The sequence below is a fragment of the Sapajus apella genome, unplaced genomic scaffold, assembly GCF_009761245.1.
Source record: "Sapajus apella isolate SASKATOON/1434 unplaced genomic scaffold, GSC_monkey_1.0 scaffold13, whole genome shotgun sequence".
In the NCBI taxonomy this organism is placed as follows: domain Eukaryota; kingdom Metazoa; phylum Chordata; class Mammalia; order Primates; family Cebidae; genus Sapajus; species Sapajus apella.
This window is the reverse complement of record NW_022436953.1, coordinates 30,074,898-30,098,997: the sequence shown is the minus strand read 5'-3', so window position 1 is coordinate 30,098,997 and position 24,100 is coordinate 30,074,898. Positions and strand designations below refer to the sequence as shown.

Here is a 24,100-nt window from a genome sequence, read left to right as displayed (position 1 = left end):
AGTAGGATTTAGTATCTCAGAATGAGTTCGGGGAGCTCTCAGGGAACAGGCCTTCTGGGTTGAAGGTACGTGGATGGGAATGTTAACTGCCCAGCCATTATCTATTTCTCCCTAACTCCTTTACTAAAATCACTCTGGTTTTGTAAAAAGCATCAATAAGCCCATCTAAAAATCCTTTCTAGCCTCCTTGCAGGTAGGGTGGTGATGTGACATGGTTCTGGTAAATAAGATGACAGCATACAACACTTTCTAGGGAAGGGGGAAAGCTGTTTCCCCTTTGTCTTCCCCTCTCCTCCACCTGGAAAGCAGAGCTGATGCTGGGAGGGGCAGGAGCCATTTTAGGATTAGGAGATAAAGGGACCTCTAAGGATGGTGCACTGGAGAGATAAAAGGAGCCATGGACATCAAGACACTGAGTCCTCATGCAGCACATGAACTTAGAACTCTTCCTCCAGTCCCCATGCTATGTAATTTTAAAACAAAGTGACCTTCATATGGTTAAGTCACATAAATGGGGTTTTTCTATTACATGCAGCCAATCATATTCCTAGCACTGTTAGATTGATCAAACTAAAAAAAAATTATGGACCATAGAGCTAAGATTTTGTGCCATTTGTATTTTGAAATCGAAAGAGATTAAAGAAAGAGGCAGAGAAATAATTTTCTACTGGTCTACCTGGGTAACTCAATCTTTTCTAAAGCCGCATTATTGTGTACAAGACTACAGCATTTACTATGGTAGTAGAAACACCGTGATTATCAATGCACAATCCTTTTAATTACAAAGCTCTGAATGAAGGGGAAAGTCAGCAGTGTATCTGGAGAGAATATGCAGATCATCAAACACCTGAGTCAATGCCATATTGATCACAAACTGCACAAGATTAACATTTTTCAAATAAAACACGACAAACTCTGTACCACCTTTCAAGTTCATCCTCCCACCCTAGTACTTTGGTTTAGTGTAATCAGAGATGTAAAAATCAGTGAGGGAAAACACAAAAGCAAGGCAGGTGGCAGGAAGTTCATTTTCATACTAAAATAGAACTGGAATACAAGAACACATAACCTAGCTTACCATGCTGTGTTTCACCCTAACAATGAGAAAATAACTGACAACTCAGACCCTTGAGAGAAAGCTTCAGTCCCCACCAAAGGTCATGCATATCCATAATAAGCAAGATAAAGGGTGTGCCTTTAGTATCTAAGTCAAAGATAAAACCAGGGTGCCCTGAAACGTGCCGTCTGTATGAAAAATGGCAGCACAAGGACTGCGGTCTTAATCATGGGCACCCAGAGTGAACACAAACACACTCCAGTCTCTGACCAGTAACACATCGCTGGTGGCTACCATCCTGCTTATGACTTTAATAGGTCAACACAGTCACTAACGTGTTGCTTTGTCCTTATTTCTATTATGGTAAACATGCGGTTAGATTCTGAATTCTTCCCCCTTCTGCTGGGTCCTTCTGGACAGAACTGCTTCCGACAAATGGAAATACAGTGAAGAAGAAACAGGAAGGCACTGATGTGGGCCCACATTGACAATTCCTGATTTTCATTGACAGTTTACAAGAGCACCATGCTCTTCAAAGGCAAATGTATTCTCTACTTCAGAGGGACACAGGTTCATAAATCCCATGTGTGTGTGGAACTGACTACAAGAACAATGGCAATGTAGAACCACCAACGTCCGTCAACGTCACTCATGGCAGGTAACCCACAAAGTAGCCACTCCCCAAAAAAGCAGGCAGAGGGAGTGAAATTCCACACCCCACCCTCAATACGCTTGCTTTTCACATCCTTTGAATCATGCAGTGAAGAGACGTGGACCAACTTAGAAAGTCCTTTCATTTTAGCACAGCCTCAACCTGCATCTGTACCTATACAATATTAAAGCTCTCTATAAATTAAGCCATAAATACCCCAATTTATATTTTTATTTTATTGAGGTAAAATATACATATGTAATTCACCATCTTTACCATTTTTAAATATACAGTTCAATGGTAAGAAATACATTTATATTCTTTTTGTTCCCCTTTAGCTCCTCGATTTACTGGAAGGCTAAAAAATAATTCATACGTTCATCCACATAGTGTGTGGAAAATGTCACTAGGCTAAATCACCTGAGTATCCTTTCTCATGGAAATATCCTATATAGTAAGACTTCTCCGGAAATGAAGCATCACTCTACCAAGGAAAAGAGGAGGAAGAAATCCCAGAGTCTGTGCAGGTGAGGCAATGTCACTTGGTTTCACCTTTTCATTGTTGTTTACTTTTATTTGCTCTTTTGGGGCTTTTTGCCAAATAAAGATATCCTGTATATAAAGATATAAAGACACCCAGGAATGCACCCAAGCCATCATGAATGCTTCCAGAAGCCCAGACTTGACGCACAGGCACACATCTTAGACCAGGAACGAGGCTCCCACTCAGCACCTGCGTGGACCCGTGCGGGTAAGAAAAGAGTGGGCAGCCCAACCCAGGATCGCTACCAGCTAGTGCTCTCTCAGCCCAGAAAGCAAGGGAGGAAAAGCGGGAAGAAGGGAGGAAGGAATAAGGGGACGAGAGAAGGGGAAAGGAAGAAGTGAAGGATTTCCTGCCAGTCCTCTGAGAGAGCCAGCACAGCGGGCAGGTACATACTGATTGAACAGGATCCTGGAGCGCACGATGAACTTGAAGATGGACTCCAGTGCTTTCATGGCTTTGTACAGCTGCTCATTGACTCCCGGCTTCTCAGCATTGTCCACGTAGTTCTTCAACACTTTCGTCAGCTTCCTATTCACAATGCAAGTATGCACAAGTAAGTTCAGGAAATTATAATGTCTCAAATCTTAACTGCTAAGGAAATACATAAGTACGTTACTTTTATTTGATTTCCATCTATCAGTATATAAATATCTATAAAACATTTTTTTTTCTTTTTGAGACAGAGTCTCACTCTGTCACCCATGTTGGAGTACAATGGCTCAATCTTGGCTCACTGCAACCTCTGCCTTCCAGGTTTAAGCGATTCTCCTGTCTCAGCCTCCCAAGTAGGTGGGATTACAGGTGCACACTGCCTTGCCTGGCTAATTTCTTGTATTTTAGTAGAGACAGGGTTTTACTATTTGCCCAGGCTGGTCTTGAACTCCTGAACTCAGGCAATCCACCCCACTCAGCCTCCCAAAGGATTACAGGTGTGAGCCACCTCACCAGGCCTGTAAAACATTTCCTAATCAGTAAATGTGCCGACAAAATATCCCTCTGAGAGTCAAGGCGGAGCATTTTAAGAAGCACTTTCGAAGTGTAGATGTTGTTGTAAGCAGGTGAAATGCATTATCTAATTTAGCCTTTACAGCAACACTATGAGGCGGTATTATCCTATTTAATGGAGGAGGGATCCAGGACTTAGACAAAACACTAGCTTCCCCAAGGTTAAACAATCAAATTGAAGAGATTTTCATTATAGCACAACAGAGACACAAAAAAGATTTTCAAAAAGGCGTGACACCAAAAACATCCTCTGATGGATAGTGGCGATGATCTTCTCAGCACTGTAATTTAAACACTGCACTTAGGTAGGGCCAGGTGTGGTTGCTCACACCTGGAATGCCAGCACTTTGGGAGGCCAAAGCAGGAGGATCACTTCAGCTCAGGAGTTGGAGACCAGCCTGGACAACAAGGCAAAACCCCGCCTCTATAAAAAATACAAAAATTAGCCAGATAGAATGGCATATGCCTGTAGTCCTAACTACTCGGGCGGCTGAGGCAGGAGAATCACTTGAGTGTAGGAAGCACAGGTTGCAGTGAACGGAGATCGTGCTACTGCACTCCAGACTGGGCGACAAGAGTGAAACCTTGTCTCAAAAAATAATAACAAAATAAAATAAGACGATTAGGTAAATTTTATGTTATGTGTATTTTACAACAATTTTTGTAAAAGGCATGAAACAGTATTTGTTACTGAAAAGCATCTCAAACACTTTTATTCATTTTAGTTGATTTTCTAAAACTAGAGTTCTTACACTGAAAATTAAAATGTTACAAATAGTTTTTCAAACAGGAAGCAGTCTTAAATTTTACTAAATATTGTAAAAATCCTTATAAAAAAAAGTATAAGCAATATATAAGAATAGTATCAACGGACACATGATTTTAAAATATTTTTTACATTTCCTAATAAGATGCCCCCAAAACGTTTAGTTTTAAAACCATGACTACTACATTTAGTTTATTTATTTATAAATTGGGATCTAAAACCAAGTAGCATCCTAATATAAAAACATTTAAAAGTTTTCCATGATAAAAAAAAAATTTACACAATTTAGAATGCACAGAAATTAAAATTATTTTTAAATTTTTCATCCTACTACAGAAGTAATTACAGACAGTTGGTATAAATAAACTATATATTGGAAGCTTAATTTTAATTCATGGCTTCATAACTATTTTCAGTGTTTAATTCAAAGATAGGTTTTATTAATTCCTTGGTAAAGATGAAGGGAAAAGCATTAAACTATTTTTACTTTACTGTAATTCAAATAGCCAGAAAGTTCAAATGACAATAGACCTACTCAAAGTTTTAGGGAATGTGAAAAGGTTAGAAGGTTAATTTTTAGAAATCTGGAAATATGAAATGAATCGACTTCATTAATAATACATAAAAATTAACATAAATAAAATTTCTGACTAGTACATACAAACTTTGGGGTATCCTAACACTGCTGTTGGATAAATGGACATAAAACTTTTTTTTCTTTTTAAATGGAGTCTTGCTCTGTTGCCCAAGCTGGAGTGCAGTGGTGCAATCTCAGCTCATTGCAACCTCCACCTTTCAGGTTCAAGCGATTCTCCTGTCTCAGCCTTCTGAGCAGCTGGGACTAGCCACCACACCCAGCTGATTTTTGTATTTTTAGTAGAGATGACGTTTCACCCATTGCCCAGGCTGGTCTTGAGCTCCTGACCTCATGGTCCACCCACCTCACCCTCCCAAAGTGCTGGGATTACAGGCGTGAGCCACGGCACCCAGCTGAGCATAAAACTTTTTTAGAGGGTGAAGTGGCAATACGTATTACAATATCTATTGGTTATATCTATTACAATTAAGGATATTCAAATCCTCTGACACCAGGAATTCCAACTCTAGTAATCTGTCCTACAGAAACAATTACAAATGAATCAAATGACGTTCACTGCCGAATGATCTGCCTAGGAAAATATATAACACTGCAAATGTCCAGCCTTTGAGAGCTGGTTCAATAAATGATGACATGTCCCTATAATGAAATACTGCACAGCAGTTCAGTACAAAAGGTGTGCACCGGAGGGAGAGAATCCCTCATCGCTGTTGAAAAAAAAAAAAAAAAAAAAAAGGCCAGTTTTGTCATTACGCTGTTAAAAGAAAACAGCAGTTATAAAATAGAAGGTTTATTGTGAATCTGTTCTGTATTTGATATTCTCTGCCTCTGATCTTTTTGTCTGTCCTTATGCCAATACCATCCTATCTTGGTTACTGATGTTTAATAATAAGTCTTGAAATCTTGATCTTCTAAAATATTACTTTGGTATTTTAGATATTTTCAAAGTATAAATTTTCAAATTAACTAGTCAATTTTTTTTGACAAAATCATATAGGATTTTCATTGAGACTGTGTTCAAACTATAATTTGAAATAAACATTCAAGCAATATTTTATTTTTCAATACATGAACATGGTATATATATCAAATTATTTACTTCTTTTTACATTTCTCTTAGCAAATTTTGCAATTTTCAGTCATCTATCAGCAAATGTATTCATTATTTGATTTATTATTATTTTTTGAGACAGATTCTCATTCTGTCACTCAGGCTGGCGTGCAGTGGCATGATCTCAGCTCACTGCAACCTCTGCCTCCTAGGTTCAAGCGATTCTCTTGCCTCAGCCTCTCAAGTAGCTGAGATTACAGGTGCCTGCCACCATACCTGGCTAATTTTTGTATTTTTAGGAGAGACGGAGTTTCACCATGTTGGTCAGGCTGATCTCCAACTCCTGGCCTCAAGTGATCTACCTGCTTCAGCCTCCCAAAGCGCTGAGATTACAGGCACGAGCCACTGTGTTCAACCTATCTATGACTTTTTCATAATACAGTAACGTGTACTGTACTGTACCATACTATAATTCTACTGTACTTTTAATTCCCTCTCTCAATAATATACACAATTGAAGTTTCCTTTTATGTTTCATTTTATTTTCAAATAAATTATAAAATAGATTCAGAAGGGTTTTTAATATACAAAATCACACTGTGTGAAATACAGTTTTTCTTTCCAACTGTTATACCCTCAGTTATTTCTACTACTTCCGGCAGAATAATAGATATGGTGAGAAGAGACATCCACATCTGTTTCTGAACTTACAGGAAAAGCTTCCCATGTTTCAGCATTATGTGTAAGGTTAGCTATGACTTTTCTTAGATGAGCTTTATCAGATCAAGGGACTTCCCATCTATTCCTAGTTTGCCAAGAGGTTTCATCATAAACAGATGTTGAATTCTGTCAAAAGCATAAAGCTTCAGAAACAGTGGTGCCCTGCAGAACTTTCTGCTGTGATGGAAACCAATGTCTGAGCTGTCCAACGTGGCTCAGCACATGTGGTAACCGGGCACTTGAAACGCATCTAGCGCAACTGTAGAGGTCAATGTTCAATTTAATTTCATTTAAATAGCCACACAAGACACATGCTGTGACATCAGACAGTGCAGGCATTGTTAAGACCTTAGACTAGGCAAAGAGTATTTAGCCACAAAATTAAAATCTCTGCTTTTTTTAAATGACAGTTTAGGCTTCAAGAAAACTAAACATTTCTGCTCATCAAAAGACTTCATTAAAAAAGGGATAAACAGAAGCACGAAGAAAACATTCAAAAATCATGTTTGACAAAAATAGACACACATTTATGGGTATAAACACACATACACAGACTTTCCATACACATCAGTAATAAAGAGACAACAAAATATAAAAAAGATATTTGAACAGGCATTTCACAAATGGCAAATAAAGTCAGACAATATTAAATGTTGATGAGGATACAGAGCAATAGGAACATTCGCAGATCGCTGGTGGGAATGCGAAATGGTACAGTCCCTTTGGAGAACTGTCTGGCAATTTCTTACAAAGAAAAGTCTACATGTGTCCTTTAGCCCGGGAATTCTACCCCTCGGTGTCTATCCAAGGGAAATGAAAACAAACTTCACCAAAAACATGGACAAGAATACTCACAGCTGCCTTGCTCAGAACAGCCAAAACCTAGAAACACTTCATGTATCCATCAACAAGAGAATGGCTAAACAAATCATGAAATATTCGTGCAATAAAATGCAGCAAGATACACAAAGCAACATGGGCGAATCTCAAAAGAATTATGTGGAAGGGAAGAAGCCGGACACAAAAGAGTGCCTGATCCCACTGGGGTAAAGTGTGAGAACAGGCAAAACACATTCATCCAGAAAGCACAGGGTGGCTGCTTGTCTGGGGGTGGGATGGGCTCAGACAGGGTGAGAGGGATGTTTCTGGGGAATGGCAATGTTTTGTATCTTGTTTTGGGCAGTGGTTCCAGGGTGTACAAAACTGTCCGAACAAAATGAAGTGAGCATTTTGTTGTACGCAAATTTTAACAATTTTAAAAGGTTTTTAAATTTTAAGTAAGCAAAAATAACAACGCTATTTTGTAAAATACGCAGACATACTAGTCATCATCTTAATAAGAATGTTAATATAAACAGAGAGAAATGCTGGTACAGTAGTTATCTCCGATACATAGCATTACATACAGAGAGCTTTTATCTTCTGCACTATAACATTTTGGTAGTATGAAATTAATTATTTTCCCATTGAGCATGTGCTATTTTTAAATGATAGAGGCAGTAGCGAAGATATGTCATTTTTACTTCCATCCACACTTCTACACTTTCGACCACTACTGATTCATAAAATAAGAGTCCTTCCTGGTAACGATGACCCTCAAGCAAGCTTACACATAATGAAAGAATAACTGCATGAACAACACCACGCTCTCATGTTTTAATGTACTGAGCTACACTACAGCTCTCCAAAAACTGGCACCATGCGTGCAGTCAGCAAGACAACCAGGAAGGATACCCACCAACCAAACTCCTCCAGTCACCAACATCTTATGAAAGATTCACTGCGGCTTTTTAAAAGCCACACGAAAGACTTATATATTCATAAAAGCAATCTGCTGGGGTACTGACAGCATGTCTAGTTAAGTTGTAAGCCAGTAAAGGCCGGACTGCTCGCTGAGGTTATGGAATAGGGCACTCAGAAGAGCAACCTTCACTGCAACTACAGATGAGCTAAAAGCAACTATTTTACCAACACATCACAATAAAAAGCTTTTTTTTTTTGAGATGGAGTCTCACTCTGCCCAGGCTGGAATGTAGTGGTGTGATCTCAGCTCACTGCAACCTCTGCCTCCCAGGTTCAAGTGATCCTCCTGCCTCAGCCTCCCAAGTAGCTAGGATTACAGGTGCACATCACCACGCCCAGTTAATTTTTGTAATTTTAGTAGAGACCAGGTTTTGCCATGTTGACCAGCCTGGCCTCCAACTCCTGGCCTCAAGGGATCCACCTGCCTCAGCCTCCCACGCCCAGCCGACAGGATGCTATTCTTATCTCAGTCCCATCACAGCATGAAAATAAAAACGGTACTTTTTGTTTCACTAGGAAACTCTTAAAATCTCCCACGTTTCCTTCTCCACCTATGACAATGGCTGTGTCACCCTTTCCCCAACAGCACAGCATGGTAAGGCTGGCACCAATGAAGAGATGTGGCTGTGGTGTGGTAAGTTGATTCACCGTCTCCTTTTCTGAAATTAAAGCACAAAGCCTAATCTGAGAAGAGCTGTTTGATCCCATTTCAGTCAAGAGGCAGAATTCTGAAAATGCACACAGAGGCCACGCTACATTTGGGGCAGTCCGCAGGCCACTTTCCCACACACTCATGTTTTGGTCACGAGAGCCAGGAAGTGCCCTGCAATGCACCCTCTCCATGGTCTGTAAGGAGCTAGTGGACACGCCCACATACTGGGCACCTCCACTTGGCACACAACACGTTTTAAACAAACGTTTATTAGCAAGCATAGCAAGCAAGTGCAAAGAACTTGTCACAGCTTGTTCCGCTGCCTAGGGGATCTCACAGCGCTTAGCCTTCCTGGAGCTCCACCCACCGCCTCGCAGTAAGCATGCACTCGAAGCAGGCATGAAAGAACCCAGGTGCAGGAGGGGTATGTTAACAGCTGGCTTCAGGGGGCCAGCGTCCTCCGACCTGAGTTCATGACTGCACATAGGGAGGAAAAGCAGGTTTTTTCAAGGCATGTTGAAGACACAGAAGGGAGTTTTCACTAACTTGACTCACTAAAGAGAATCCTTTCTAATGATTCTAAGTGGGATGTTCTTAAAGAAATTATGTAAATCTTTGTTTTACTGTAACTCACACAATAAAAAGTTTGAATAAATGTCAATAAGTCCTACCATGAAAGAGTTGGTAACTCACCACAATAAATCTAATAATAATGAAACCCAATAATTGCTCAGTGTTTTCTAAGTGCCAGGGATTAGTCCAAGTACTCTACATGTAATAACTTATTAAAATTCTCACACAGGCCTACAGTCATGCTCTGATTAGAGACAAGAAGGCTGAAGCTCAGAGAGGTTAAGTAACTAGCCCAAGATCACAGAGCCTTGAGGGACAGAGCTGCACAGCAAGCCCAAGCACCCTGACTCCAGACTCCAGGGGTCTGCTCTGCATTTACCAGGTGTGCTGCTCAGCTGGCCCAGGCACCGTGCACAGCCTCTCGGGTCTTCCTAGACCTCTGGGGCACAGACAGGCAGAGGGATGGGCAGAAGGAATCCAAGACAGTGGCAGCTGAAGCTTGTAAAAGACAAGGGAAGGTGCTCTTTAAAGAGCAAGGAGATACGTCGCAAAGTATAAAACTGCATCTAATTCACACTGAACAACCAATCTCCTCAACACAGGAACACACGCATTTATCCATTCATCAAGGCTCACGGGGAAGCCACGGTGTCAGACACTCCGCATCTATATTTCAGTTTCATCGAACATAAACCGAAGATCTCAAAGATAAATGGAAGGTGTGCGGGAGAACAAGAATTTATTCCAGAATATTAGGATGATTTATCACGTATCTCTTTCAACAAGGTTTTTAGGTATGTTAAGAGGAAAACAATACTGGGGTAAAAATTATCCCAGTAAACTCAGAGTTTTGAGTGGGGGTAAATACACAGTCATAGATTAAAAAGTACATGAAAAAGACTCTAAATAATACAAATACACACACACACAAAAGAAGTATTGGTTTTAAAACAAAGCAGAAACTTACGTGTAGGCTAATGTTGCACTGAAGTGTTTCTTAATGTATGTTTCCAAAACAGGATTAAAATGCTGAAATTTTCTATCAGCAATCAGTCCAATGATAAATACCTGTCAAATTAATCAGTAACATTTTCATTAGCAACATAATGCAAGCCATTTTATATTCTTCATCAGAACCATTTGCACCCCTGTGTTAGGAAATGAACCATAACATTTTCAGATAGAAGTTTGTGGCCAGTTTACCTCTTCTCATCCTAGAAATGACATCTGTCTAACTACAGTTTCACATTTAAAAAATAAAAAAAAAATCTGCCACCCCAATTGATTGGTTTTACAACTGAAAATGTGTTCAAGGTGACGAAGCCTCTCCCCCAGCGTCAAAGGCTGCAGCATGAAAAGAACTGTGTCATCCAAACACATGAGAAGTTAAGCTCTCTTACCAGAGCATCGAAGACTAACGTATCAAAAGTCTCACTCTCCGAATTCTCCATCATGATGTTGAAGAGGGCATCCAACGTGTCCTGAAGGAACTGCATAGACACAAAAGGTCGGGTGACAATGTGAGCCCTCCAGATTCCTCACACACACTGGAATAACTGTCATCTCTGTAGTACTCCACACACCCACCTTGCCCCAACACTACCTATAAAGCCATTCTGGGATCTTTTTCAGCCACTAGATGCACAAGACAGAAATTCTGGATGAGTGAATTCAGAACAAAGAAATGCCACCAGCATTAAATGGAGAGGGTCAAAGCAAGGAGACGGCCTACTGCTTCCCCCAGGGGGCCTTTCCAACCCTCTGCCTGGTTTTCATCAGGCGGGTGACAAAGAACTGAATGGCAACTCTGGGAAGATGCATCTGACTCATTCTGCACACTGGGTACAGGACTTCAATTAGTGAATGAGCAGAAGCCACACAGGGACAGGACCCAGCTGAGTGGAAGAAAGGACCTTATACCAACTGGGATGTCCGGGCATGGAAGAGGATGGTGATTCTGAAACGGGAGGACACAGCAGCACCCCAGTTTTGAGACCAGAAGGTGCTGACTTTATTCAATAGCAACGCCGACATTAGTTAACAGTTGACTGAAGCTTACCAAATAAATACTGTTGCAAAGAAGGACAAAGCATCGTACATGTGATTACAAAAAAAGTTAAGAGACTTCAAAGGCATGTCACACAAAAAAGTCGGCTTCGGGTCCCACACCATCCTCCCCTGAAGGAAACATAGGATGGACTGAAGATGGCTGTGTTGGAAGTCATGATCCATATTAGCAGAGAAGGTCAAGAAGAGGTAGAATGCCATGCAACAAAATACTGGCCATAAACATGATGAAGTACTGATCTAGCATCATTACTCACTAGGGAGATGCAATGGGAAACCATCGGGAGATAGCCCTTCACACCCACCATGAGGGCTAAATTTAAAAGATGAATAATAATAAATGTGAGCAAGAACGCAGGGAAACTGTCGCCCTTGTACATTGCTGGTAGAAATGTACCGTTGTGCAATGGCTCTGGAAAACAGCTTGATGGTTCCTCAAAAAGTTAAACACAGATTTACCATATGACTCAACAGTTTCATTCCTAGCCATATCTCCAAACGAAAGGAAACATATGTTCTCAAAATAACTTGTATACAAATATTATTCATCATCTCTAGAAAAGTAGAATCAATACAAATGCGAGTCAAGTAATGAGTGGAAAGACAATCTGCGGTCTCTCCATTCGATGGAATGTTATTCAGCCATAAAAAGGCAAGAAGCGCTGACACCCGCGACAACATGGATAACCCTCAAAGACATGCTAAGTGAGAGAAGCCAGACGCAGAAGGCCACATAGCATATGATCCAATGTACGTAAAATATCCAGAACAGGTAAATCCATAGAGACAGGAAGCAGATTAGTGGTCATAGGGAGAACAGGAAGTGACTGTTAACAGCTATGGGATTTCTTTTGGGGTGATCAAAGCGTTCTGAAATTCAGACAGTGGTAATAGTTGTAAACTCTGTGAAGACACTACAGTCTTTGGAGTAAAAGGATGAGTTTTATGGTATGTGAATCATATCTCAATGAAACCGTAATTTAAAGAAAAAAAAAAAAAAAAGGAAATGGGTGAGGTGACTGCATAGCAAGAAAGGCTGAGTCTGGTGTTTTGTTCAGATTCCTCCTGGACGGTGCAGCCTGTTCCCAACACCCAGGGGGCCCTCCAGACCGCATGGCGGATATCAAACTGCTATAGACCCAAGACGAAAGAGCCAAACCACAGACCCCTGCTCGCAAAGGAGTGCCATGGAACTGCAGCAGCAGCAGCAAGAGCCTCGCCTGTCTCCTTCGGGAGAAAGGATGTCCTCCCATGCCCAGCATGAGCTCTGAAACCCTTTAGGGAGTAAAATCGTCTCTGTACATGGCTGTGCCAGCCACTCCCTACTTTATACCAGAAAATGTCACATACAAACAGTGGCAAACAAAACCAGCCTGACCAAAAGGAATGCTGGATATCAAGGCCTTGATCAACTCCTATTTGTTACTTTTGTATCATTTTCCATCATTTTCAGGTTGTAGATTCGTGCAAAGGTCAAAACTTGATGCCATCTGCTAACAGCCTAATGTTCCCCTGCCAACACACTCCCAGGGGCCAGGACCTGGCTTGTCATGGTTCAGGTAAAGTCCCTGAAGTAGACCACCTGGTCCCACCCAGACACAGGACATGGTCAGTGGCACAGAAACAGAACCATAGGGAGACGGAGCTGCGGGTATTGGGCTGCAGAGCTTCAGTGAAGCAGGGGCAGGCACCTGAAGGACAGCCCTCACACAGAGTCGTGAAAGGGCTTCACTTGGCACCCCACCCTTTCTCTAAGACCACGTTCAAGGGGACCAAAGTCACCGTTTCCAATTTCCATCCAATTGGACAGCATATCTTTTGCTAAATACACAAATACCTTCCTCAATCTATCAAGCAATGCCATCTCTCTACTATTAGTCATCAATATGCAGAAGAGAGGTCTTGAGTAAATGGAACCAAACCCATAATCTATCAGCATCCCTAAATAGTACAAAAGGAGGGTCGGGTGCGGGGGCTCACGCCTGTAATCTCAACACATTGGGAGGCAGAGGCGGGCAGATCACCTGTGGTTAGGAGTTCAAGATCAGCCTGGGTAACATGGTAAAACCCCGTCTCTACTAAAAATACAAAAATTAGCCAGGTTTGGTGGTGGACACCTGTAATCCCAGCTACTTGGATGGCTGAGACAGGAGAATTGCTTGAACCCAGGAGGCAGACGTTGCAGTCTGCCAAGTTCAGCCTGGGCAACAAAGAGCAAAACTATTCCCCCACAACCAAAAAAAAAAAAAAATCAGTGCAAAAGGAGCCCCATGCAGCCGGGAATTCCTGAAGTCCTGGCTGGCCATTAACAGCCCCGTGGCCTCAAACAAGTTAATTCAGCTCTCTAGGTTCACGGTGCATGTCAGACACGCCGGCAGAGAAAAAGCACAAAATTACACAAGGTAGATAAGAGCTAGACAGGTCACTCAGGCTTGGGTGGTTCCAGCACATGCAGGAAGACGGGAGAGGTGTAAAGGCCATGTCCAAGGTTGAATAATCAAATGTGAGAATATATGAGATGAGGGGAATGACAGGACAAGATAATTCTACATAACTGTGGCAACTGGTGAACAGAAATACAACTAATTCCTAATGATACAGGGACTTGAAAATGAAAGACGACAGAATTTCATTAACTGTGTTCTTCTCAACTACGTTCACTTATTCACCTAGTTTCCATCTGAATTAGGGAATTTATAGAACGCAGGGAAGTTTAAAATGCAATTAACATTGTCCAAGCCATTGGGAGAAGACCAGGACGGAGAAGATGATTAAAATTTTAAGATTAGCGAGGATATGTCTGAACGGTTATACAACGCATTCAGGAAACTGGTGCTGCTAAATTAATTTATACTGAAGTGAAGCACACTGCTGGTTAATTAAGGCCATTTTAAGCAATTAATTTTTACAGAGATAAGGTCGTCTCTTTCGGCAGTCACCTCTCCTGGAGGGTGAGGAACTGAGGCAGCAACACACAGACCTGGCTGAAGAGTCCACGCCTACAGAACACCACGTGCTGGTGACCCTCTTATCGTCCCAAGGCCAAAACCAGAACCGACTAAAAATGTAAATTCGCTTCCTCTCGTACAAGGAAAAGTTGCGCCAGCTAATAATGTGGTATCTGAGAGCAGAGAAGAGTCCAATACTACAGAAAACATCAGAACCACAAACAATCAAGGAATAAAGAATTCCAGAAGCTGAATGCTCCCAGGGACCTCAAGCCATGGAATCCGACTGCCCTACCTCATAGATAAAGATGCTGAGACCACGAGGGCCTGAATAAATAATTATACCCAACACTGCTGCAAAGCATCCCATGGGAAGAAAATGGCCCAGACAAGCCGCTCAGTGTCGTGACCTTTCTACCATACCTCAGACCTCTCCTGGTCACTTAAAGAGGATCTCAGGGAGTCCTAAGCCAGGGCTAGTAAGAACGCTGATGGCAGTAACAAGGATCATGAAGACAGTAAAAAGACCCGAGGCTCCACAGCGGCCCTGCAGAAGGCACTGCTGTTATCCCCTGCTCAGGGAAGGGGAAAGAGGCCTAAAGAGTGTACTGAACTGTAGAGAGTCCTACAGTTAGGGCCTGTGGGAAGAGGACACAGAACCCACAATGAGGTTGATTGCAAAGCCAGTCCCCTTCAGGGTTAACCCAGACAGTCCCCCAAACCAGAAGCCAAGAAGCACTCTGTGCACTTAGAGGTGTACGTCACTATTTTTTAAAGGGAGTATAACTAGAATCCTATACTGCCTACTTCTGTTAATAAACATTAAAACAAGAAAAAAGACCCAAAAAGGCCCTTTGGGCTCCACGTTACCTTCACGACTTCACCGCCATCGACCTTCATCAGCTGCCTCAAGTTCTGCTGCAGCAGGCTGGTGTTGGAGCGCCACTTCAGCAGCCCCAGAAGGTCCACTGGAAACAGAAAACGCACATCAGCTCTTCACAGCAACAACTCTGCTCTGTCTCTCCTAATCATGCATTACGTGAGGTTCTCTAGAAAATCTTGTGAACAGACAAATCAACCCTATTTTAACAGATTCACCTGCTAAATATTCCATTCCTTTGTAGCAACATACTTACCACCTAGTACGGCTGAATTCATCACTCCCAACTACATTGGCCATGAAATGATTTCCATGCAGCAGCTTTAAAAATGCGTTTGGGAAACTGAAAAAGAACCCATCTTGCCATTCTACAAGAAAGTGGTGTCAGAGCACGAGGCCCGAAGAGGCCTGCTCACTCCGAAAGCACACCAGGCACTGGATACCAAGTGATTTGTTTTTCCTGCTCAAGAACAAGCCTCTATGTTTTTATAGATAAAATAAATGAGATAACTAACACAAATTAAAGTACTGAGCCCGCAAGGTTCGAGTTCCGGCAGCCACCGTGGCCCTGCACAGCTGAGACGTTTCACGCCTGCACTGAGTGAGTTTCCGGCCCTGACCAGACCTGGGCTTCCATAGAAGCTTGTGGTTCTTATGACTGTGTTTTTATTGCATTTTTTATAGAAAAAACAAGGAATGAATATGTTAGTTTTTAAAGACTCGATGTGGAAGAAGACAGTGTCCAGAAATGTTTTCGTTTAAGGCATCAAGATACACACACACACACACATATATATATTTTTTCTTTTTTGAGACGGAGTTTCGCTCCTGCTGCACAGGCGGGAGTGCAACAGCTCACTGCAACCTCCCCATCCCAGGTTCAAGCAATAGTCCTGCCTCAGCTTCCTGAGTAGCTAAGATTACAGTCACCTGCCACCATGCCCAGCTAATTTTTGTTTGTATTTAGTAGACATGAAGTTTCACCATGTTGGCCAGGCTGGTTTTCAACTCCTGACCTCAGGTGATCCACCTGCCTTGGCCTCCCAAAGTGTTGGGATTACAGGCATGAGCCACCGCACCTGACCCAAGATATTCTTTAAGGTAAGAAGACAGAATCCCAAACTCCTCTAGGAAAGTATATATGCCTACCTAATTTTCACTTGAAGCTATATTAACATCCTATTACATGAAAAAATATCCTTAACAAAATACATCTGGTTTACCACGTATGCTCACCGAGAACCAACTTCAGCTATAGAAACTGTCGCCATAAAAGAGAAAATCAAAAAAACAAAACTCTAGTTAAAACATACTGGGAAAAAAAAAAAAAAAAAAAAAAAAAAAACTCTTATTATGACTAGAGGTAGAAATTCAGAAATACAGACATTATAATTTCAGCATCAAACCATATAAAAGGCCTGCACACAATAAGCTCCAAACATAGATTTTTATTTATTTGACCTTCTATCCCCAAGTACAGCTGACAGTGGGAAGAGTTCAAAATGGAGACAGAAAAGGAGCAGCACCCGGAGGGTGCTATGCAAGATGCCAGGGGTGGGCTTCAATACCAACTGGGTCACTCAGCAACCACTTGGCCTTGAGCGAGTAACTTCACCTCAGTGTTCTCATCCGAAGCATGGGTACAATGTTGGCTGGTTCACAAGGTGTCTATAAGAATTAACTGACATGACGTGTAGAAAGCACTTAGCAGAATGCCTAGTCCAAAGCACGGATGGAAGCGGTCATCCTAGGAGATGATGGGGAATTGTGCAATTTACTTTTTTTTTTGAGACAGGCTCTCACACTGTCACCCAGGCTGGAGTGCAGGAGCATAATCATGGCTCAATGTGGCCTCTGCATTCCATGCTCAAGCAATCTTCCCACCACAGCCTCCCATGTTGCTGGGACTACAGGTGCATGCCACCATTTACAGCTAATGTTTAATTTTTTGTAGAGATGGGGACTTGCCATGTTGCCCAGGCTGGTCTTAAACTCCTGGGCTTATGTGATCCTCACGCCTTGGCCTCCCAAAGTGCTGGGATTAAGATGTGAGCCACTGCACCTGACCAAGATGTTTTCGTTTCTAATCAAAAGTCAAGTAATGGAAAAGGCTCCATCCTGCCCAGACACCTCTTGGTCCTAGGGTTAAGGGATATTTCCATCTCACAAGAATTATCAGCATTTCCTTAATAGACACTAATAATCTGGATCTCATTCACTCAAAGTTGGTGGCACGTTGTATTTTAAGTTTGAGACCAAGTCCGACTGGGCTAATGAGTAGTAAAACACCTAGGAGCAAAGGGATTGTCCAGCCCCCATGAGGCTGCCCAAGGCAGATGAGTCCCATCCCAGGCCCTCATTACTGGGACTCATGGCCCACATTCATGATTCCTTTCTCTCTAATTATATAGTCAGTTAATTGAGAAGAGGAATCACATCTTATACTTCTTTCATAGCCCCCACAGCATCTAGCATAATGCTGAGGACAGAGAAGTTTAATACAAACCCCAATGAATAATTCAGCCACTGCATTTCTCTAAGTAATGGAACTTCGCGGGAACAAATCATGGTTTCAGAAAAATGATTCCCTCAAATGAGAATGTGGGAGTCGATGCTTAGATGCCATTTGGGGCAGCTTCATCTTGCACACACCTGACATGCCACAGTCCCGAGAAGGGGAACAATGGCTGGTGTGAAATGAAAGACAGATTTCCCGTCAGTCCTGGTGAGCGGCATGACATCGGAGTTTCCTTGTTGCCCAGCAACAGCTGCTGCTGAGAGCACGGTGCCCTCTCCCTCAGTCGAGGGAGAGGATTACTCTGCAGCTGGTGAGACTCAAGGAGCTTGAAGGTGAAAGGAGGGATCGCCACTGCCCCCCACCTCCAGGAGATGTCCTGGTCCACAGTCCCTTCTCCAGGGGCATGTGAGTAAAGAAGGATTCTGTGGATGGGCCTCATTACCTAACTGCAGCTCAGAGCACTGCTTTGAACGAGGAAAGATGAGCATTTCCAATAATGACTTTCCAAGCATGCTTTTGGAACGTGGCCCACGTATGAGATGACGGCTTCCGGTACCGTGAGCGCTGCAACACATGGCACCTACTGAAATGCTGAAGTGTGGCACACCTGAAGATGTCACTTTTGGGTTAAACGAGGCTCTGGATGCTGTCATCTGTCAGGCAAGTGGAGCTATCAGGTCCACATCCAGAGACTAACATGTCCCAGCAGGGCATCCTTTCCACAACCAAGTCCCAAGTTGGGGCCCACACTGCTGACCACAGGATACGGTTTGGCTCTGTCCCCACCCAAGTCTTATCTTAAATTTCTACATGTTGTAGGAGGGGCCTGGTGGGAGGCAACTGAATGGGGAGGGCAAGTCTTCCCTGTGCTGTTCTTGTCATAGTGAATAAGTCTCACGAGAGCTGATGGCTTTAGAAAGAAGCTTTCCCCTACATGAGCTCTCTCGCTGCCATCCGTCTAAGACGTGACTTGATCCTCCTTGCCTTCCACCACAACTGTGAGGTTTCTCCAGCCACGTGGAACTCAAATCCATTAAACCTCTTTCTTTTGTAAATTGCCCAGTCTCAGGTATGTCTTTATCAGCAGTGTCAACATAGACTAATAAGTCGCATGTTCCCCAGGCACGCCACTAGCAGGCTCCTTCTGCATTCTCTCCCTTCCCCACCACATGGCTGCATAGATCCCACCCCCAGGTAAGGCTTTTCATTTGCTTACAGAGACCACTACACAACCACAAGCTAGGATATTTCATAAACGGTTAGAGAAATGTACGCAAATGGAATCCAAAAGTATCCCAATAAGCTTAAGGCACCCTTGAGAGACATATTGTTCCCACGTCAAGCAGTTTAGTCATCAAACCAGCACTGGGAAAGTGTAGCCCAGAACAACAGAGCGCAAAGTGCACAAATGGAAAGATCTAAACGCATCTGACCCAGGGCCAGCATGCTCAAACACGCAGCACGCTTGGTGCACGCTCCACGACAACGGCCTGACTTCCAAAGGATGGCTTTACTTTTGTCCTGTGTTTATCCTGTTAAAGTCCAAACGATGTTTGTGCCTTGGGCAAATCCAAAACTACTGCCGTGATTTACGGACAACCCCCCCAGAGACACCATTCATGACAGCAACGGACATTAATAATCAAAATCCGTATCGGACAGTTAAGAGGAAAAAATTGGATTTTCAAGCTCCTTTTCAAGAGAGCATAAAGTCACTCTGCACAGCTGTGATACGGCTGCATTTGGAGGACACAATTTTTAAATGTAGGATTTTTGCCTCTTCCAGGCGGAGTGAAAGCAACAACATCAGTGTGCTCTGAATAAGAAGTACCCCTGGCTGGACGGCAATGTCACCGGAGAAGCTGCAAATGGTGGTGGTTGCAGGCGCCCAAAGCAGTCAGCTGACCACCGCACAACGGCGTGACAGCAGCTTCGGGATGAGTGATCTGCCACATCACGGCTGAGCTTTGGGGTGTGTGAGTCAGGAGGGTGTGCCTTATCCCATGCCACGGGGAGGGCTAGAAAGCATCATTCGAACCGACTTTTAGAAATAAAGATAACTGGTAATTCTCTCAGAGAGTAGCTGAGAATGGGGAAGACATAAAGAGGGAGGTGAGCACCCATCCCTCTGCCCATGTAACCCTCACTAAGCCCTTGGAGGCGGGCACTATTCCCATATCAAGACAAGGAAGAGACTCAGAAACATGCAGAAGACCCTTGTTCAAGGGCATTCCCAGGGTTGCCACAGGGCTATGGTCCAATTCCAGGTCTTCAGTCTGACTCCAAATCTCATGCATTTTCCCTTGTGCCACGCTACTTTCCTTTGGCCAGAAATCATTTTAAGAAGTAAATCCATTGCTTTATCTCCCTTTCAGAATAACACAGCTGGGCACAGTGGCTCATGCCTGTAATCCCAGCACTTTGGGAGACTGAGGCGGGAGGACTGCTTGAGCCCAGGAGTTTGGGGCCAGCCTGGGCAATGAAGTGAGACCTCATCTCTACAAAAATAAAAATAGGCCAGGCGCCGTGGCTCACACTTGTAAGCCTAGCACTCTGGGAGAACAAGGTGGCAGCACTGCTTGAACACAGGAGATTGGGACCAGCCTGGGCAATAAAATGAGACCTCATCTCTATAAAAAATAAAAATAAAATTAGCCAAGCATGATGGTGCACACCTGTGATCCCAGCTACATGGGAAGCTGAGGTGGGAGGATTGTCTGAGCCCAGGAGCTGAGATCACACCACTGCACTCCAGCCTGGGCAACAGAGCAAAATGAGGCCTTTTCTGGGGGGAAAAAAAAAAAAGAATAACCCTTAGACCAGAGTAGAAGTGTGAATTTTAGATTACGGCGAATGCCATCTTCTATGCCTTGATAGATCATCATAGCCCGATGCAATGAATGCCTTACAGGTAACGCTCCTGCACCTACAGAGGATGGAGCATGGAAAAGATGGGCCTGAGGCAGAACTCCTGGCAGAGCTCTGAAAGAAGTGAGAGAGTGAGCCCCGCATGCTCACTCTCTCACTTCATTCAAGGTGTTTCTCATCTCCAACGCACCGTTCTGGGTGAGTTTGGTGGAGCACACGAGCGTGGAGATCTGGAAGGAGTCCTTGCTGATGGTGCAGCTCCCGAGGCTCTGCATGCTCTTGCCCGTGGCCGAGTGGCCCTTTTCTTCCAACTCCGCCTTCGTGGAGGGCAGACTCAAGTAGGTGGCTGCGTCTTCCAGCTTCTTCGCTTCGGCCTGTGGGTTTAGTCATGCCAGAGGTCAGAGGCAATTCACAAACAGCAGCACGCCATTCCTGCCATCCTTTGTTACCCCTAGTCCCTGTAACCACCATGATAATTGCTTTTTATATCGTGTCAAATACACATTTTAATAATTTCCCTTATTCCTGCAGCGTAATTCGTGTTCACGGCCTTTTTATACGGCAACAATTGTTATCGTGTATGCCATCTTTTTCCCGTTAGGAACAACCAAAGGGCTGGTCATCGGAAATGTTCATTTACATAATTAAATGTAGCTAGACAGCAGCTTTGTCACAATGATGGGAAATGTCAGTTCCGGTCAGGAAGCCCAGAAAGGACCGGAACTGTCTATATCAGCAATACTGCACCAGTGCAACCAGTTACCTTATAGACAATGAGGTCATGCTCTCCATCTCGCAGGGTGGTGCCATCATATCTCATCAGCTTGACAAATGCCAGCGCAAATATTTTCTCAGATTTATCCTTAGCTATAAAACAAAACAAAACAAAACTGATGACTGCCTTCAACTGTCATGACAAAATAACATTATAAGATGCTATAAAGGCTACCTTTATGAAAACAATTACAAAATTGTACAAACAGGTATTAAAGTCAGTCTCATAAATATACGGAGAAATGGACCACATTTACAAGTGAAAAGATTCCTATCATAAAGGGAACAGCTGTTCTCAACTTCATCTGTAAATTCAAAGCCACTGTCATCAGAATCTCATAGAAGAGATTTTTCCTGGAACTTGAAAACTGATTCCAGGATCAAGGGCCAAGAAGAGCAGCATGTTCCTGAAGAATACAGAGGAAGCCGCAACAGGAGAGAGCCAGAGTAGCCGCAAAGTGACAACAAGAAAGGCCGTGTGCTTTTAACCTTGGATGCCCAGACCAGTGGAAATGAATGGGGCCTGGAAACACGGGGCCACGGCAAATGACAGAGGCCGGGAGGTGGCCATTCCACTAAGGAAACTGCGTGTCAATACAGAAAACTAACATCGATGTCTGCCTGGCAATCTCTTCCACGTGAGTCACCATTACCCATGGACTAAAGACCACAGTATGAAATTGTGTTGCTTTTGGTGAGAAAGTTCAGCCCCCAGATAACTGCATGTGGGGCTCACTCACTTCATTCCAGTTTCTGCCAAAATGTTACCTCCTCCAAAGTTACCACGTCTTGTCTAAAAGAGCCCATTAGTCACTCAATCACCCTCTTTCCTCTCACCTGATTTAGTTTTCTTCATAATCCTTATCACTACCAGACGTGTGTGATTGTGTGTATGTAGGTGTGTGTGTGTGTGTGTGTGTGTGTGTGTGTGTGTGAGAGAGAGAGAGAGACAGAGAGAGACAATGACAGAGACAGAGACAGAGAATCTTGTTGCCGTTTACTGTTGGTTTCATCCACTGGACCCTGGAATGTAAGTGACCTTTTGCTTTATTGCCATATCCCAGGACATGAGATAGTGCCTGGTGCCAAACAGGTACTCAATCCATATTTGTGCCACTTTGGGAGACAGTCAACAAACAAATGAGCTTTCAGATGATTAAAAAAAAAAAAAAACATGGTGGTTTCTTAAGGGGTCTCAGTGACAACGGGGACAATGCAATTTGTCAGAAGACATCTCTCTGAGAAGCTGGACAGCACATGAGCCAAGGTTTCACTGCTGCAGGAAGAAAGGGACCTGGTACAGAGACCCTCATGTGGAAAGGTGTGGCACATACGGGCACAGAAGACCAGTGTGGCTGGTGAGCAGTAGACGGCAAGAGCCAAAGATGGAAAAGGACTGACGAGCCAAGACAGACAAGGAACAGGGACAGAAGAAATGGATCTGCCAGGAATTCCTCAAGTTGCAATCTGAGTGGAGCACAGAAACAGAGGCCCAGAGCTGGAGACTATCTCTACAGATTCAGAGCCTTCTTTTTACTGATGAAAGGACAGAGGTCAGATAGGAAGAATCACACATTTACCCACACTGAGTCAGCACCTCAAAATATTTACCCTCAGGTCCCACTACCCAAGATAACATGGCTTATCATCTTTGCCTTCCTGGTGTTCAGCAGTATTTTGCACACAGTAGGTGCTCCATAAATGCTGGAAAATTAGATGGTTCCATATATGATCAACCAGCCAAAAAACACAGGAAGAGATAGAAGTAAATTATATGTACCCTAGGATTCTAAAAAAAATAACTCCATAAAAGGGCACCAAAGCACACAAAATATTTCAATGTTCAAATGGCAAAGAATGGAACAGTTCCTCCTAAGCTTGGGTGGACTTGGAAACAACAAAAAAGGCATGCTTACATAAAAGTAGCCAGGGTTCAGAAGGACAGGTGACAATCATGGTCAGCAGATGGCTTCTACGGATCCCACCAGTAAGTAGTATAAATAGGGGCACCTTTTATTAACATTGTACACCTTCACATCCGAGGAATGGATGGCTTTTTATTGCATGCTCATTAGCAGCGATGATGAAGTGAATGGTTTATATGACAAGTTTACAGAACCTTAGGAACCACGGCAGGGGTCATGTGTTCTGGAGCGTCGACAGAGCTGCTCATTCCCCAGGCCACGCCACCCAACAAGCCCACTACAATCAAGGGAAACTTAACTTCTGGCCAGCTGTACCTGAGAGCTAAAAGTCTGCTGGGACCCGTGGACCACATGGTCTGGTGCACCTGGAGTTGCTAACAGGTTGCTGGAAAGGTATCATGTCAACCCACCGATACCAAACTTTCCAATCCCAAGGACAGATGCCAGGTGAGAAACTGCATCACTTGTTCCCTTTGCTAGCCTCTGTAGGGTAGCAGGTGGGGACCAGTGTGCCCTCAGCCTTTCTATCTGTTTCTGCCCCAAGTATCTGCATGCAGGGCTGGCTGGGGAGGCCCCAAAGGCCACGGTCAGTGGCCGACTTCCAGGCCTTCATCAGCATCCCACTTGTGATGCTCAACGTGTTTCCAAAATCCCACAAGCTGTGGCCACAGAGACTTCATTTATTATGCAAATATGTCC

The 24,100-nt window shown here is 43.4% G+C and overlaps 1 protein-coding gene across 2 annotated transcripts in view; it reads right to left on the bottom strand.

Annotated features, from left to right (window-relative positions):
• The window catches only part of DOCK1 (dedicator of cytokinesis 1), a 528,332-nt gene that overhangs the window by 392,076 nt on the left and 112,156 nt on the right, over window positions 1-24,100 (bottom strand). For both annotated transcript variants that reach the window (XM_032281990.1, XM_032281991.1), the window contains exons 17-22: window positions 21,466-21,569; window positions 20,893-21,076; window positions 15,307-15,404; window positions 10,822-10,911; window positions 10,389-10,489; window positions 2,647-2,781 (exon numbers count right to left, since the gene is read on the bottom strand). In XM_032281990.1, the coding sequence (XP_032137881.1) occupies window positions 2,647-2,781; window positions 10,389-10,489; window positions 10,822-10,911; window positions 15,307-15,404; window positions 20,893-21,076; window positions 21,466-21,569 (712 nt within the window). The remainder of the gene's footprint in view (window positions 1-2,646; window positions 2,782-10,388; window positions 10,490-10,821; window positions 10,912-15,306; window positions 15,405-20,892; window positions 21,077-21,465; window positions 21,570-24,100) is intronic.